Raw genomic sequence first — 16,780 nt, 5'->3', positions numbered from 1 at the left:
CTACATGGTACTACATGAGGATACTACATGGTACTACATGATACTACATGGTACTACATGGTACTACATGGTACTACATGGTACTACATGGTACTACATGAGGATACTACATGGTACTACATGAGGATACTACATGGTACTACATGATACTACATGGTACTACAGGATACTACAGGGTACTACAGGGTACTACATGTTACTACAGGGTACTACATGGTACTACAGGGTACTACATGATACTACAGGGTAATACATGGCACTACAGGGCACTACATGGTACTACATGGAACTCTCTAACTCTTCCCCCCCCCCTCTTCCCCCCCCCCCCTTCCTCCCCCCCCCCCCCCCCCCTTCTCTCTGAGTGCCCGTCTCCTGGCGCTGACTAAGGTGATGGATGCCTCGGGGTCTTGGCCAAGATTGTAGTGACTGCTCTACATGCACCTCCGAGGCCTTGGATCAGTTATTCACCACCGTCTGTCCGTGGTCCTGTCAACTGATTAACAGTATTAACAGACTGTTAACAGATTAACAGTCAATGCGGTTTCATTGCTGGGTTAAGTACTTCCATTTCTATTCACATAATACGCCTACTTCATATATCTACTCCATTCACATATATGCCTACCACTTGTATCTATTGCTATGTCCGCCTACTACAATCTCATGAGCTGTCTAACGCCTGTCCCGTCTCCCTGTCTCCCTATGACTTGCTGTCCTGGAGTGTTGACCGGAGTGTTGGACGTCCCGTGACGAAGGCCGGGAGGTTGCGACCCCCTCTGCGTGCCCCCCTGTCTCCGGAGGTCTCGTAGTGGTGACCGGAGTGCCGGATGTCCCGCGATGATGTCGGGGAGTTCGTGACCCTCTCTGCGCCGCCCCCTATCTCCCTGTCTCCGGCTGTCCCTGAGCAACGACCGGAGTGTTAAATGTCCCTTGACTAAGTCGGGGAGGATGTGACCCTCTTTGCGCCGCCCCTGTGCCTCAAATAGATTGCTATCAGCTCTATCTTTAATCTTTCAAAATGTTCAGTTGCTATCGCTATTAGCTCTATCTTTAATTTTTCAAAATGTCCAGTTGCTATTGCATGCACTCATCTGTGTTCCACTACACACATGAGTGCATGCTTACCAACTGTCCGTCTGCAACACTACTATCACCAACATCTAAGAAGGGAGATCCCCCCTTGAATGGCCCTTCTAAGGTTTCTCTCCTCCACACTGCCTGTGGAGCTTTTTTCCCTATTGTTAGGTTTTAGTGAGTTTTTCCTTACCTTCGCGTGGGGTATGTCTGGGAGTGCTTGCATTCTTTCATTTATTTGCATCCATCTAAAAATGTTTGCACCTTATGGTGTTCTTGTTCTGTTCTTGACTTATTGTTATGTTTTCTTCTTGACTTGTTTAAAGAAGATCTGTACGGCCCATGGGGACATTAACGTGTGTTGTCAGGCCCTATAAATAAATTTGATTTGATTTGATTTACATGGTACTACATGGTACTACATGGCACTACATGGTACTACAGGGTACTACATGGTACTACAGGATACTACAGGGTACTACAGGGTACTACAGGGTACTACAGGGTACTACAGGGTAATACATGGCACTACATGGCACTACAGGATACTACAGGGTACTACATGGCACTACATGATACTACATGGTACTACAGGGTACTACAGGGTACTACATGGCACTACATGGTACTACATGGTACTACATGGCACTACAGGATACTACATAGTACTACAGGATACTACAGGGTACTACAGGGTACTACAGGGTACTACATGGTACTACATGGTACAACATGGTACTACATGGTACTACAGGGCACTACATGGCACTACAGGATACTACAGGGCACTACATGGCACTACAGGGCACTACAGGGCACTACATGACACTACATGGCACTACATGGCACTACAGGGTACTACATGGCACTACATGGCACTACATGGTACTACATGGCACTACATGGCACTACATGGCACTACATGGCACTACATGGTACTACATGGCACTACATGGTACTACATGGCACTACATGTACAGATTTGTTTGCTCTTTCAGTGACTCAATCATTTCTTCTGTTATGAACTTCCTGAAATACTCCAGGGGAGTGTGAAGAGTGTCTGGAGATGTAACACTCTGTCCTTTGAATGTGCACTCAGGGGCTTCAAAGGGTATATTTCTCCAATAAAACGTATTTTTCTTTTTTGCTTTGGCAGTTGGAATTGGCTCAGGGTTGGCAGTTGTAATTGGCTCAGGTACTTCATCTAAATCACCTGATTCCCCAGATAGCAAAAGATGTTAATTCAATGTTGAGTTATGGTCAAAATGCTTGATTTTTGGTTAAGGTCGACGATTGATGGTGGATCAACCATTAACCGATGAACCAATTGACCAATGTTGAAAACATGTCATTGAATCAATATTGTTTTGTGGTTGAATTTTAATGATTGAAATGCCAAGATCTAATAAATGTTGAATCAACGTATGCTGTTCAACGTATGCTATTTGTCATCATTGTCTCATCACCCAGACTGCACTGCACTTGTGCCCCGCCTCCCAGAATGCACCTGTGCGGCAGCTTCCTGGCAGCTACCTCATGTCTCTCTGCATCGTTAAGACTGGTGAGTACTGCATGGCAATAATGTCAATTATGTTGTATGTTGTATGTTGTATGTATGCTTTCGATTGCAAACGCCAGCGGAGTAGTGCCGTGTTCGTTTTTACATGGTAGAGAATATTATATTAACCGTTATGCATGCCTGCTAGCTGAAGCTAATTTAGCTAGTAGCGTTAGCAGTTAGCTATAATGAATGTTTCTTGATTTTGGTGTTTAGTGATATCCACCTGTTGCATATACTGTTATACATTTTATGTAGGCTAACGTCAGTAACGTTTCAAAATGTGGCTTATGCTGTATTCTTTAACAGGATACACTGGCACAATCAGTTAGCTTAGAATTGCTGCTACCATTATGCTTGCTTGCTAAAAAGTCATGGTAAACCAACAACATGGCAGGGTGCAGGCATACAGGCCGGGCATGTCTCTCTCCCTCCCTCCCTTATGTGTTTGTGCTTAAAACAGTGAATGATGACCGCATGTTCTCAGAGCATTTTCAGAGCACTGTTAAACTGTTAAATGGTCATTTTAAAACTAATATAAGAAATTAATGTATATAGTGGTATATTTATGAGGGGAAAAAAATATTTGCAACAACTTTTAACCTTTATACAGGTAGGTTATTGATAACTAATTCTGTTATGAGTGTCATATGTGTCAGAAATATTGTGTCTATTACTAGGCTTGCTTAAATTGTGATGAAACAAAGGAGAATATGAATTATGATTTTTCTTTGCATCTTTGACAGTGAATAACACCATGCTAATAATGACCAAACATTAAAAACTGCCACTGATCTCGTTCAGTCCCCTCTTGAGATCATGTGTAAAAAAAAAAATCGAAAGAAATTAATAAAGGGAAGATGATTAAACCCAAGGTTCTGTAGATACAGTACTGAATTCTCCCATCCGGACCAATGCAATTTGAAATATTATTATAGAATATGATGTTTATAAATGACCTTATTATAGCCAATTCGCACATTTATATATATATACACATACATATATTATCTTTCAAATGCCAGAGTTCAATTTGGATTTAGTATCACCAGGCATGCATAAGAACAGATAATAATCTACTGTAATTGACTGTACTTTTAAATTTCCCCACAGTGCAACCGTTTTGAAACTAATTTCAGATCTAATTGTTCCTACATGTTAACAATAGGGAAGAGAAATTAACTGCGTTTAAAAATGTGTCAAACATTACCTTTTGTGGCTTATTATCCCGAATAATAACAGTTATTGAAATAATTCATACAGAACTCTGAACCTTGAATCCCATTATAATCTTCCAGGAAGTGTAGTTCAGAAAAACTCCCACGGTTAAAAATTTCCAAAATGGTCGCCCTCGGAATATACTTCAGCAAATCGAAAAGTTAAATCTATCTAATGGCACTTTTAACCTATTGCTAAACTAACATATTGATGATAATATACATTCTACATGCTTTTGTGACATGTTAGTGATGTTAATACTTGAATACGTTTGATATTAAAAATGCAAATTTTATGCAACATTCGGGTGGAACAGGTTAACCTGCTGGTTGTGTGACCCATTCACAGCTCAGTAAAAGAGAAGTGCTCCATCCATCTCGACTCCCGTGTCCGTTATTCACACAGGACAGAAACACAGTGATCACATTTGCTTCACTGATTCTAAAAAAAAAATCTTTTCTTTAATAGGTTGAAGGTTCATCATCCTTACACAGCTTGCACAGGGAGAGATCTTATGTCCCATATGTGATGAACAGAAGTAAGCTCAACACTGCAGTGATGAGTGAAACTATTGGTTCTGTGTTTCAGGTTCTAGACGCAGAGCGTCCACTAGTGTTAACAGAACTTGGTTATATTCATAACCTAACGTTCTGTATCACACTAGCTCCCGCTCTGCGTCTGTTGCATAATAGGAGCTGAGCGGGAGCTAGAAGCTCGACAAATACACCCCGCTGAGGCCCCCCACAGCCATCAGATCAGGAAGGGCCGAGCCCCCCCGACCCACCCTAATGGAGGGCACCCCCCCTATTGGTGGCTTCACGGGAGGGCGACGGACCCGACCGTGCGAAGAGGCACTCAAGCAACTCAACGCACAGGGTGAGCAGACCGTGGCTTTACCCCACGACCACACACACGCACAACCCGCATGCCACCCGGGAACGAACGGAGGAAACAACCTCGTTACTGCCCCCAGAATCACGGGGTCAAGGGCAAACCCAACCCCGTGGCAAGGCCGCAGCAGCGGAGCGCGAAGGAAGACCCAGACCCACCAAAGGGACTGGACCCCCTGGAACGGGGGCCCGGAGAAGTCCATGATGCCAGCATCAAGACCCCACCAGGTGGGCACTTAGTGACCCCGCCCCCCACATCGCCAGCGTATTCGGACACAGGCCCCTCAGCCGAGCGGGCCCTGTCCCCCCAATAGTACACCGCCTGGCACACTGACCCTGCAGAACAGGCAGTCAGCATGGCCGTAAGCACACAAAAAAGGTTAACCAACGGAAGCAGGCAGCGCACCGGGGAAAAACCAGGCAACAGGCTGTTAACCCTAGCCTGGAGACTGCGGACGAGACAGGCGCCAGAGGGGACAGCTGAACACAGCCGCACCGGCGGAAGGGGCGTATGCTGGCGTTGTTGCATGACCAAGCCTCCATTTAAAAACCCCCACCCAGAGGGGTTGAGGCAGAGAAGGCTGACACGATTGGCAGACGTCATGAACATGCAGGGGCACCCTCAACCGGTGAACCCGGGAGTTGACACTGCTCCAACACACCAGGGAATCAACCACCTTGGTGTTACCCAATGCGGTGGTTGTTCCTATAACCCCTCAAGAAAAAACTCCAAAACACACCTGTGGGTATACACCGGCTATACCGCAGTACAAGTGTTTCAGTTTTCAAAAAAGGGTTAACCCAGGCCTACGGGTCGACGAAACATTACGTCGGACCCGGCCTGGCGATACGGGAAGCACAGGGTCACCAGAGGAGGTCAAAGACCACCCCAACAGGCCCCTCTTCGCCATGCGTGAGAGAGGAGCGAAAAAGAATGGAGAACCCGCCCCTAAGCACACCGTACTTGGTATTCCCAGGCGGTCTCCCAACCAAGTACTAACCAGGACCAACCTGTGTAGCGGCCGAGATCTGACGAGATCGAGCGTGTACAGGTTGGCATGGCCGTAAGCCATTACGACAGTGCTGAGTAAAAAACTTACCCAACCAGGGTCTCCATAGTGCTTAACCCTGTGACACCCGGACCAACCTGGCATTTTCCCCCCTGAAAAAAGCCCAAGTCCCGGACAACGGGTTCAACTGATCCGGACCAGCGTGACCAGAACCAGTCCTGTGCCCTAACCACGCCGACATGCCTACTCCAGGAGAAAGGGCAGATATGCGTGTTGATCTTAACATGAAAAGAAGGCGCCACCCAGACGTTCGGGCGAACCGCGCCTGGTGGCCCACCCCCAGGGCGTGAGACCCCTCTACATATGTTCAGATCCATTCCGTCATCATCCCCCAGACATGAACTAGAATCCGTCGATAACCAACCCAGGTCATGATATGTGGTCGTCGGAAGAGGAAAAACCTCCATCCCAGTTGCTTTATAAAAACGCCGTTTTAACCTCAAGCAACCAAGGCGTGCCAGTCAGTCGCCTGTTTACAGCGAGCTAGCACTATACGTGCATCGGGACACACCCACATCAATGAACAGGCTATTTAGACCTGTCATTGAATCCCCAAGGCGCCCAGGGGAACGACAAGAGGGGTGTGACACTTCCTAACTCCAACTCTTTTTTAATAGAAAAGAAGGAAGCACCAACAGTATGTATCCCAGTCTACACAGCCGGGGGTAAAAATTTGTCACATTTTTAGATCCCACCACCCTCCCATAGGAAGGAGACGGGAATCCCCAGAGAGACTTCCCACACGAGCTGTACAGATTGAAAAGAATATATTGCACCTTGAGCCATGTAAAAATTGGTTTTAGGGCTCTCCGGGGAAGAGGCACTGAACCCATACACACTCAATAATCGAATTGAATCGAATACATACACAATAGAATAGGACACCTTCTAGAGGGTCCACTCACTTTGACAATCTGAGGAGGAGGCTCTGTACTCTGATGGAGGCTCCCTCACATGGAAGGAGGAGTCCGAACTCACAGAAGGCCCGAATAGGCGCTTGGTGAGGAGGAGCCCTGACCACCCCCCCGAAACAGATCCATCACATGGACCTGAACAGCACACGGAAGTCCTACCAACAGAGACGCGCACGGTGACGTACTCTATGGCGGGGGAATTTCTTCGGTGCACACGCCCAATATTCCAGGCCGTGGGACCAGGAAACTCCCCCCCCCCCCCCGTAACGTGCCGAACCGCAACGTGACAGGAACCTTGAAAGACAGGGTGTGTACCCCTGACCAACAGAAAAAAGGGGGAGAGGAAAGGTTACCAGTTCACCCCTTTACGACCCCACACCCATGATACGATGTAATGACAACAAGAGAGTATGACACAGTCATAGTCAGCTCTATGAAGTGTTTGACAGCTTCACACAGCGCATGAGCTAACCTGCTATCTGATTTTTACTAAGGAAAAAACACAGAATAGAGAGGGCTCTCTAAGAGCCCCGGTCCAACTTACACACGTGCTTCTGTGGCCAGTCCAACCCAGTTGTAGGTCACATGACACACACAACCCATCATCACCTACAAAAAATGGCAAAAACACTCTACAGAGGAACGCCGTTTTTCATAATGAGAGAATACATAATCCTCGATTAGTATCGACCACAGGCCTTGCTAAGCACACACGAAGCGACCAAACAATCTTTTCTTTTAGGAAAATAAAGTTTCTCCAGCAGTCTTAGCACAACCTCAGCAATCAAACTAAACACTGTGATTCACGAATTTCCCCAAGGGGATTAATAAAGGAATATCTTATCTTTGTTACATCGCATCCCTACCACACAAAGACACAATGTAGTGCAACAACATGTCTGATAGGAGGATGAAAAGGTCCCCAGGAAACCGGGGGGAAACACAATCCTCTTACTTTACCCTTAATACGGCCAGTTAAAACAGGAAAACCTGTTAATATGTGAACACACTGTTAATTGTCATCACAGGCTGAGAAAAGAATATTCTTTCACTCATTTGTCACTAAGCATAGCTTCATAGGTTAGTTACCTTAGTTGTGAGTACACGGTACATATAAACACACATGATGTTTCTCACACAACAACCAGATCATTTTCACATCTGTAACAACAACCCGATTTGCACGGAGAAGCTAATACCAGTGACAAGACAATTCACACAAAACTCGCGTTGTATCCTAAATGTATTGCAGCAACACACGTTTTTGGAAAACAGCGTTATTTACAAAACATGTAGAAGGTAAAGCCAGAAGATGCGTATAAGGTCTGGCCAAACCTTTGTCCTACCCGGAGCGTAGATCAGCGAAGTGCAGTCTCAAGACCCCGTAGACAACACAGCCGTCCTGTGTTGTTCGAACTGGGCAGCGTCGCCGTTCCAACCCGTCGCTACAGTCCTCTTTGTTGACGCAATCCTTGCCGTCCTGGCTCAGGGCAGGGTCGACGAACATCCCCTGTCAAAGATGACGTCGTAGTCAAGAGTGTTTAAAACATGTTATAATCAAAGCACGTTCAACAGAGTAGCATTAAGCTAACGGCATTAAGCTACCCCGCGCCAGGCCTTGGCCGATAGCAGCAAGCTAACGTTTCCTAGTGATCACAACAGGCTAGCGCCGCAGCTAACAGCTGACTGGCTAACAGTAGGCCCAACCTATGTAGGTCTATCAGTGTTTAGAGGATCTATCACAGTGTTTAGAGGGTCTATCAGTGTTTAGAGGGTCTGTCACAGTGTTTAGAGGGTCTATCAGTGTTTAGAGGGTCTATCACAGTCTTTAGAGGGTCTATCAGTGTTTAGAGGGTCTATCACAGTGTTTAGAGGGTCTGTCACAGTGTTTAGAGGGTCTGTCACAGTGTTTAAAGGGTCTGTCACAGTGTTTAGAGGGTCTATCACACCCTCTAAACACTGATAGACCCTCTATCTAAACACTGTGACAGACCCTCTAAACACTGTGACAGACCCTCTAAACACTGATAGACCCTCTAAACACTGTGATAGACCCTCTAAACACTGTGATAGACCCTCTAAACACTGTGGTAGACCCTCTAAACACTGATAGACCCTCTAAACACTGTGACAGACCCTCTAAACAGACCCTCTAAACACTGTGATAGACCCGACAAACACTGTGATAGATCTATCACAGTGTTTAGAGGGTCTATCAGTGTTTAGAGGGTCTGTCACAGTGTTTAGAGGGTCTATCACAGTGTTTGTCGGGTCTATCACAGTGTTTAGAGGGTCTGTCACAGTGTTTAGAGGGTCTGTCACAGTGTTTAGAGGGTCTATCAGTGTTTAGAGGGTCTATTACAGTGTTTAGAGGGTCTGTCACAGTGTTTAGAGGGTCTGTTACAGTGTTTAGAGGGTCTGTCACAGTGTTTAGAGGGTCAATCAGTATTTAGAGGGTCTATCACAGTGTTTAGAGCAGGGGTGGGCAATTATTTTTCCCGGGGGGCCGAATGAGCAACTGAAAATATGTTGGGGGGCCGGGCCAAAATTCCAAACTCAATTATGCATAATATAAATTTTATTTCTATATAAAAAGTAGTAAATGGCATTGTTTTGACCCCTGGTAAGAGTGTATGTTATTATTTGGCAATTAAAAGGTGAGGTTAGCTTTCAAAAATATAATTTATTCAAATAGAATTTATTTCCAAAATGATAAACAAAATGTGAAACATTAATAACAAAGGGCATTTTGAGTTTCATATACTATTGAAACAAGGATTTTCTTAGCTTTCTAAAGACATCACATCATCTTATAGCAAAAATAAACAAGACATGTCACTGAACTGTGTAAAGAAAAGTGTCCCAGTTTTGTAGCCTTTTTTACTTTACATGCCTATATTAAACATTTAATGTTTTCAGAACTGTGCAAAAAAAAGAAAAAAAAAATATCAAGTGTCCCATTTCACTTGTTATATTTCCACATTTTAGTGTTCTTCAGTTCTTTTTTTTCATTCAGTGTGAGAAATCCAGTCTCTGTTGAGCTTTAACAAGTCCATCAAAGTCAGGTTGCATGTCTGAGGTGGAGATGCGAAGCACAGCTGCCAGATGTTCATCAGTGAGAGAGGATCTGGACCTGGACTTGGTAAACGTCATGACTGAGAATGTCTGTTCACATATGTAGGTGGATCCAAAGAGAACCAACATCGTCTGAGCATGTCTCCTAAGCGTATACTGTGCGTGTGAACGTTGACATGAAAAAAAAAAAGTAAAAAAAAAAAAAAAAAAAAAAATTAAATAAATTTTTTTTTTTTATTTTTTTATTTTTTTTTTTTATTATCATGTAATCTTTCGCGGGCCGGTCAGAATCATCCCGCGGGCCGGATCCGGCCCGCGGGCCGTACAATGCCCAGGTCTGGTTTAGAGGGTCTATCACAGTGTTTAGAGGGTCTATCACAGTGTTTGTCGGGTCTATCACAGTGTTTAGAGGGTCTGTTTAGAGGGTCTGTCACAGTGTTTAGAGGGTCTGTCACAGTGTTTAGAGGGTCTGTTACAGTGTTTAGAGGGTCTGTCACAGTGTTTAGAGGGTCTATCACAGTGTTTGTCGGGTCTATCACAGTGTTTAGAGGGTCTGTTTAGAGGGTCTGTCACAGTGTTTAGAGGGTCTATCAGTGTTTAGAGGGTCTATCACAGTCTTTAGAGGGTCTATCAGTGTTTAGAGGGTCTATCACAGTGTTTAGAGGGTCTGTCACAGTGTTTAGAGGGTCTATCACAGTGTTTAGAGGGTCTATCACAGTGTTTAGAGGGTCTATCAGTGTTTAGAGGGTCTATCACAGTGTTTGTAGGGTCTATCACAGTGTTTGTAGGGTCTATTAGAGTGTTTAGAGGGTCTATCACACCCTCTAAACACTGATAGACCCTCTAAACACTGTGACAGACCCTCTAAACACTGTGACAGACCCGACAAACACTGTGATAGATCTATCACAGTGTTTAGAGGGTCTATCAGTGTTTAGAGGGTCTGTCACAGTGTTTAGAGGGTCTATCACAGTGTTTGTCGGGTCTATCACAGTGTTTAGAGGGTCTGTCACAGTGTTTAGAGGGTCTGTCACAGTGTTTAGAGGGTCTATCAGTGTTTAGAGGGTCTATTACAGTGTTTAGAGGGTCTGTCACAGTGTTTAGAGGGTCTGTTACAGTGTTTAGAGGGTCTGTCACAGTGTTTAAAACACTGTGACAGACCCTCTAAACACTGTAACAGACCCTCTAAACACTGTGACAGACCCTCTAAACACTGTAATAGACCCTCTAAACACTGATAGACCCTCTAAACACTGTGACAGACCCTCTAAACACTGTGACAGACCCTCTAAACACTGTGATAGACCCGACAAACACTGTGATAGACCCTCTAAACACTGTGACAGACCCTCTAAACACTGATAGACCCTCTAAACACTGTGATAGATCTATCACAGTGTTTGTCGGGTCTATCACAGTGTTTAGAGGGTCTATCAGTGTTTAGAGGGTCAGTCACAGTGTTTAGAGGGTCTGTCACAGTGTTTAGAGGGTCTATCACAGTGTTTAGAGGGTCTATCACAGTGTTTAGAGGGTCTATCAGTGTTTAGAGGGTCTATCACAGTGTTTGTAGGGTCTATCACAGTGTTTGTAGGGTCTATTAGAGTGTTTAGAGGGTCTATCACACCCTCTAAACACTGATAGACCCTCTAAACACTGTGACAGACCCTCTAAACACTGTGACAGATCCTCTAAACACTGATAAACCCTCTAAACACTGTGATAGACCCTCTAAACACTGTGATAGACCCTCTAAACACTGATAGACCCTCTAAACACTGTGACAGACCCTCTAAACACTGTAACAGACCCTGTGATAGATCTATCACAGTGTTTGTCGGGTCTATCACAGTGTTTAGAGGGTCTATCAGTGTTTAGAGGGTCTATCACAGTGTTTAGAGGGTATATCACAGTGTTTGTCGGGTCTATCACAGTCTTTAGAGGGTCTATCAGTGTTTAGAGGGTCTGTCACAGTGTTTAGAGGGTCTATCACAGTGTTTAGAGGGTCTATCAGTGTTTAGAGGGTCTATCACAGTGTTTAGAGGGTCTATCACAGTGTTTAGAGGGTCTATCACACCCTCTAAACACTGATAGACTCTCTAAACACTGTGACAGACCCTCTAAACACTGTGACAGACCCTCTAAACACTGTGACAGACCCGACAAACACTGTGATAGACCCTCTAAACACTGATAGACCCTCTAAAGACTGTGATAGACCCTCTAAACACTGATAGACCCTCTAAACACTGTGACAGACCCTCTAAACACTGTGATAGACCCTCTAAACACTGTGACAGACCCTCTAAACACTGATAGACCCTCTAAACACTGTGATAGATCCTCTAAACACTGATAGACCCTATACACACTGTGACAGACCCTCTAAACACTGTGACAGACCCTCTAAACACTGATAGACCCTCTAAACCCTGTGACAGACCCGACAAACACTGTGATAGACCCGACAAACACTGTGATAGACCCTCTAAACACTGTGATAGATCTATCACAGTGTTTAGACGGTCTATCACAGTGTTTAGAGGGTCTATCAGTGTTTAGAGGGTCTATCACAGTGTTTAGAGGGTCTATCACAGTGTTTGTAGGGTCTATCACAGTGTTTGTAGGGTCTATCACAGTGTTTAGAGGGTATATCACAGTGTTTAGAGGGTCTATCACACCATCTAAACACTGATATACCCTCTAAACACTGTGACAGACCCTCTAAACACTGTGACAGACCCGACAAACACTGTGATAGACCCTCTAAACACTGATAGACCCTCTAAACACTGTGATAGACCCTCTAAACACTGATAGACCCTCTAAACACTGTGATAGACCCTCTAAACACTGTGACAGACCCTCTAAACACTGTGACAGACCCTCTAAACACTGTGATAGACCCTCTAAACACTGATAGACCCTCTAAACACTGTGACAGACCCTCTAAACACTGTGATAGACCCGACAAACACTGTGATAGACCCTCTAAACACTGTGATAGACCCTCTAAACACTGTGATAGACCCTCTAAACACTGTGTTCATAAAATAAATGTTATGCTGTTTCTAACGCAGGGCCTTCATTTTCTTCTCTCTGATTTAGATTTCTCGTCTGGCTTTGGTAGGAGGCACCAATTCAGAGAACCTCATCAGACTGATGTTGAAAACTGCTATGACCAACGCCCTGGCCAGTGGGTTCAACTGGGCTGGAAAGAAAGACAAGCGTTGTTCAGAAAGCAAGAAGCCATTCAAGCACACCACACTACAAGCCTGCATGTTTGGTGAGCTTCCTCCCCTGCAAACTACTTCATAGGTTAAGTTTATGTAGTGAGGTGGTGATGCTGGTGATGCTGGTGATTCAGAATATAATTATGCTGTTGCAAAAACTTAAAAAAAAAGTGTTATGTTGGAATAAAGTGATGAAAGTGCAACCTATAAGAAATGGACAATGTAATTGGTGAGCTTTCGAGGTGCATGGATACACATTGTATTGCCTAGATGGTGTCAGGCTAGGCGATTGCTTCTCTTTCCTGTCCAGTCTAACTGGATGCTGACTGTAGCTTGTTACTGTAGACCTACAGAGTGAGTAATTGAGTGATTAAAAAAAATCACACTTGTGTGAAGTGAGGGGTGCTCTTATCATCGTACATCATCTCACCTCTCTTCCTCACTTTTTTATTTTTGTGTCTATCAGCTGCTGCTCGACAGTTTGACCCCAAGCTGACCGACCAGGACTACAGCGAAACTGTCAAGAAGTGGCTTCGTTATGCGCCAGACCGGGATGGAGGCATCTCAAGGAACCGAAGTGACCCAAACTTAAGTCAAGCGAACCAGAGTCAAACTTAGGGTACCCCAGCACACACTGTTTCCCTGGTTCATACAGTACAAGGAATTACCCTCATGGACACTGTTCTTCCATGGACAGCATCTACTTGAATGACTTGCTGCTTCAGCCTGTTCTTGGAACCGAAGTGACCCAAAAAGCTTTTCATTTATTTATCTATTTTTTATTTTTTTTTATCCACTTTTTCTCCCATTTTTTATATTTTCTCCCATCCCAATTTCGTATCATCCAATTCAACCCTCCCCTGTCACGAACGCTGTTTCTTGCCTCCCACAAGCCGGCTGCAATGTGGACTAAGTCATACATAGCACAAGTCCCCTCCGGTACTTGAGGTAACAGCAGTCGCATCTTTTCACCTGCGCAGCTCGATCTCTCAGTGGCGAGGAGTAACGCGTGGGAGGCTCACGCTGCCCCTGACACTTCCTGATTCTACTGCGCAGGCGCACCAACCGACCTGTAGGAGTCGCTGTCCACAACGTCCGATCCCCACCCATCAGTTTCCCACCCCCTAATACGGCCAATGTGTATTAGTATGAACGACCAGCTAAAATGAAAGCAATGTGGAGCCGAGCAAAGTCTCTGCATTCGTGGCGAGCGCCTTGCCCACTACGCCACGTAGCCGCCATTCATTTATCTATTTATTTAACTGTATTAAACAATATAAAACGAATTGGCCATAATTGACTGAGCAAACTAATGCTTACTGCTGTAACCTACTAATAACACTTAAGTAAATCTGAAGATTATTATATAGCAGATGCCGTGGACAACTGTAGATCATCTGAGCTCCACTGTGTTTAAATTCAAATCCTCTGCCATTGTTATTTAACCCTTGTGTCTGAAAACTAAAGTATTATACTCTTATTAGGGGACTAAATTGAAAAACTCCATAAAAAGATTATGTTGAAATAATTTCCCAGTTTCTTTTCCATAAATATTTTATTCAACTTCAGCCCTGATCATAACCATTTTTTATATTTTTTTTGTAATGAAATACTCCCACTTTTCTGAAAAGAGTTGTTAAATATGACAAAAAAAACAATATGTGGTGGTTATGATCGGGCTGAAGTTGAATAAACAATTTATGAAAGAGAGTAAAAAAAAATACAAGATAATTAAAAGATTATGCCACATATTATATTGGCTACAAACATAATTACTGCAAAGTTATCAAACAAATAAGAATCTGATCAGACACAAGGGTTAAGTTGTTGTTCCCTTTCTAATTTCCTCAAAAACACCTAGTCTAGTTAATGTGATCAATATTATTTGACAATTGATGCTTTTTGTTGGACATTTCAGTCAGTGAGCTCATACTTTGAGCTCATAAATTTATAGTTAAAATGATTGAGACAACGCAATCTTGTCTTCGTTGTGCATGAATGCGTGTGCTCACCACACACGATACGTGTGTCACTATTCTGGCAGTGGCTATATATAGTATTGTTAATGAAAGGTCTGTTATAAGGTCTGTTATTTAATGTTTGTGTAAAAGGTTAACTGGTCACTGTGGAAGTATGATGAGACCCTCTTGAAAGAAAAAAATAAATTTTTATATTAAAGCCATGTTGTCATTTTTGTTCACACATTTTTGGAAATATGGTCATATAAGAATTTTGAACAACAATAGTGTGTTTAACAGCAGGAAAAAAACATGTAATGTTATGATGTATACATATCAGCAGCAATATTTGAATGTAAAATGTACATTAATTAGTATTGATTCCTTAACTTTACAAGTTACAAGTAGATGTACAAGTTACAAATGTACAAGTATTACCATTTAGATGATGGTTGAATAAACATTGATGCCTAACATTGATTCAATATAAAATCAACTAAAATGTGCATGTAGATTACCATTTAGATGATGGTTGAATCAACATTGATATAGTATCAGTTATGGTTGACAACTAACGTTGATTCAACATGTAAGTCATAGACAACGATTTGTATAATTTCGATGTCAGGCTTCAACATAGATTCAATATTTCTGCCTAACCCTATTTCAACATTGATTCACTCATTTTTTGATCACTACTGTCTGACTCACTTGACTCATCATTCTCCATGTCTTTGTTGTTGGGAGTGTAATCAGGGTCTTCAGGGTCAGAAAAATATACAAATGTATATGTAGTTTACAATAATAATAAAAAAAATCTTTATTTTTCATCTCTGTGTTATAATAAAAAAAAAATGAATTTTTTCCCTCTTCTCCTTCTCACTCTCTAACACTGTCAGACTCACTGAGGCAGGCTGTCAGTCACTGTGCTCAGCCAGAATATAGAGCAGAGGGGAGGGGGAGGTGTCTTTTTCAAGCGTCCACCATGTGATTCATGGTGTGGAGTCCACAACCAATTATTAGCCAATAAGATTCAAGCTTAATAAAGGGGTTCCCACACCTTAACACGGGGCCGTTTGACAGTCAAGTAGTCTAGCGTCTTCAAATGTGCGGCCCTGGTGGGCGGGCCAGTCCACATTAAAAGCTAAACGTGACGATGTCATCGCCTTGGTGAAACTGCGTTGGGGAAAATATACACGCCTCGTGGCCACGTTCGAATCAAAACAACAATACGAGGGAACCCCGGAGATAGCTAGCTAACGGTATGTGAGTTATGTCTAAACAAACAGCATTGTTTGATTGATTGAAATTAGGATTTCTCTCTCGGATTAATTCATTGAGGAGACCTGAAATTCGCTCAGCTGCAGAAAATACCCACAGGACTTGGAGAACTTTGTGGACGTTGCTTTACTTTTTGGACCAAGGCGCGTCAGCTGCTACAATGGTGAGTACCTAATAACTTTTCATAAGTGATGCCGCTGTGTGTGTGTGTGTGTGTGTGTGTGTCTGTGTCTGTGTGTGTGTGTGTGTGGAGCCATACTGTATATTCTGCCGTGTCATATCATACTGTGTTATTGTGTTGATGGTGCGGCACCGACTCGCAGAGTCATACTGTACTTGTCTGCTTGTGATTGATGGGCCGAGCCGAGCCACAGGCTACTGTATACATGTATGTTCTGCCATGTCAGCAATATCTTGCAAGACGCTGAGAAACGCTCCGACGGCGACATCAGGCCATATCTCTCTCTCTCTCTGTCTCTCTCTGTCTCTCTCTGTCTCTCTCTCTCTCTCTC

The 16,780-nt window shown here is 43.7% G+C and overlaps 1 protein-coding gene across 1 annotated transcript in view; it reads left to right on the top strand.

The window, feature by feature from the left end:
- The window catches only part of LOC311226150 (uncharacterized protein), a gene marked incomplete at its 3' end in the record, with an annotated part of 78,191 nt that extends 64,544 nt beyond the window's left edge, over positions 1–13,647 (top strand). Inside the window, exons 2-4 of the mRNA XM_084311524.1 lie at positions 2,545–2,635; positions 12,905–13,082; positions 13,496–13,647. Coding sequence (XP_084167650.1) covers positions 2,576–2,635; positions 12,905–13,082; positions 13,496–13,647 — 390 coding nt within the window. The 5' untranslated portion in view covers positions 2,545–2,575. The remainder of the gene's footprint in view (positions 1–2,544; positions 2,636–12,904; positions 13,083–13,495) is intronic.
- Positions 13,648–16,780: the final 3,133 nt, after the last annotated feature.

Source organism: Notolepis coatsorum (genome assembly GCF_963971535.1).
Source record: "Notolepis coatsorum genome assembly, chromosome: 3".
In the NCBI taxonomy this organism is placed as follows: Eukaryota; Metazoa; Chordata; class Actinopteri; order Aulopiformes; family Paralepididae; genus Notolepis; species Notolepis coatsorum.
The sequence above is the reverse complement of the archived record's forward strand: the minus strand, read 5'-3'. Positions and strand labels throughout refer to the sequence as shown.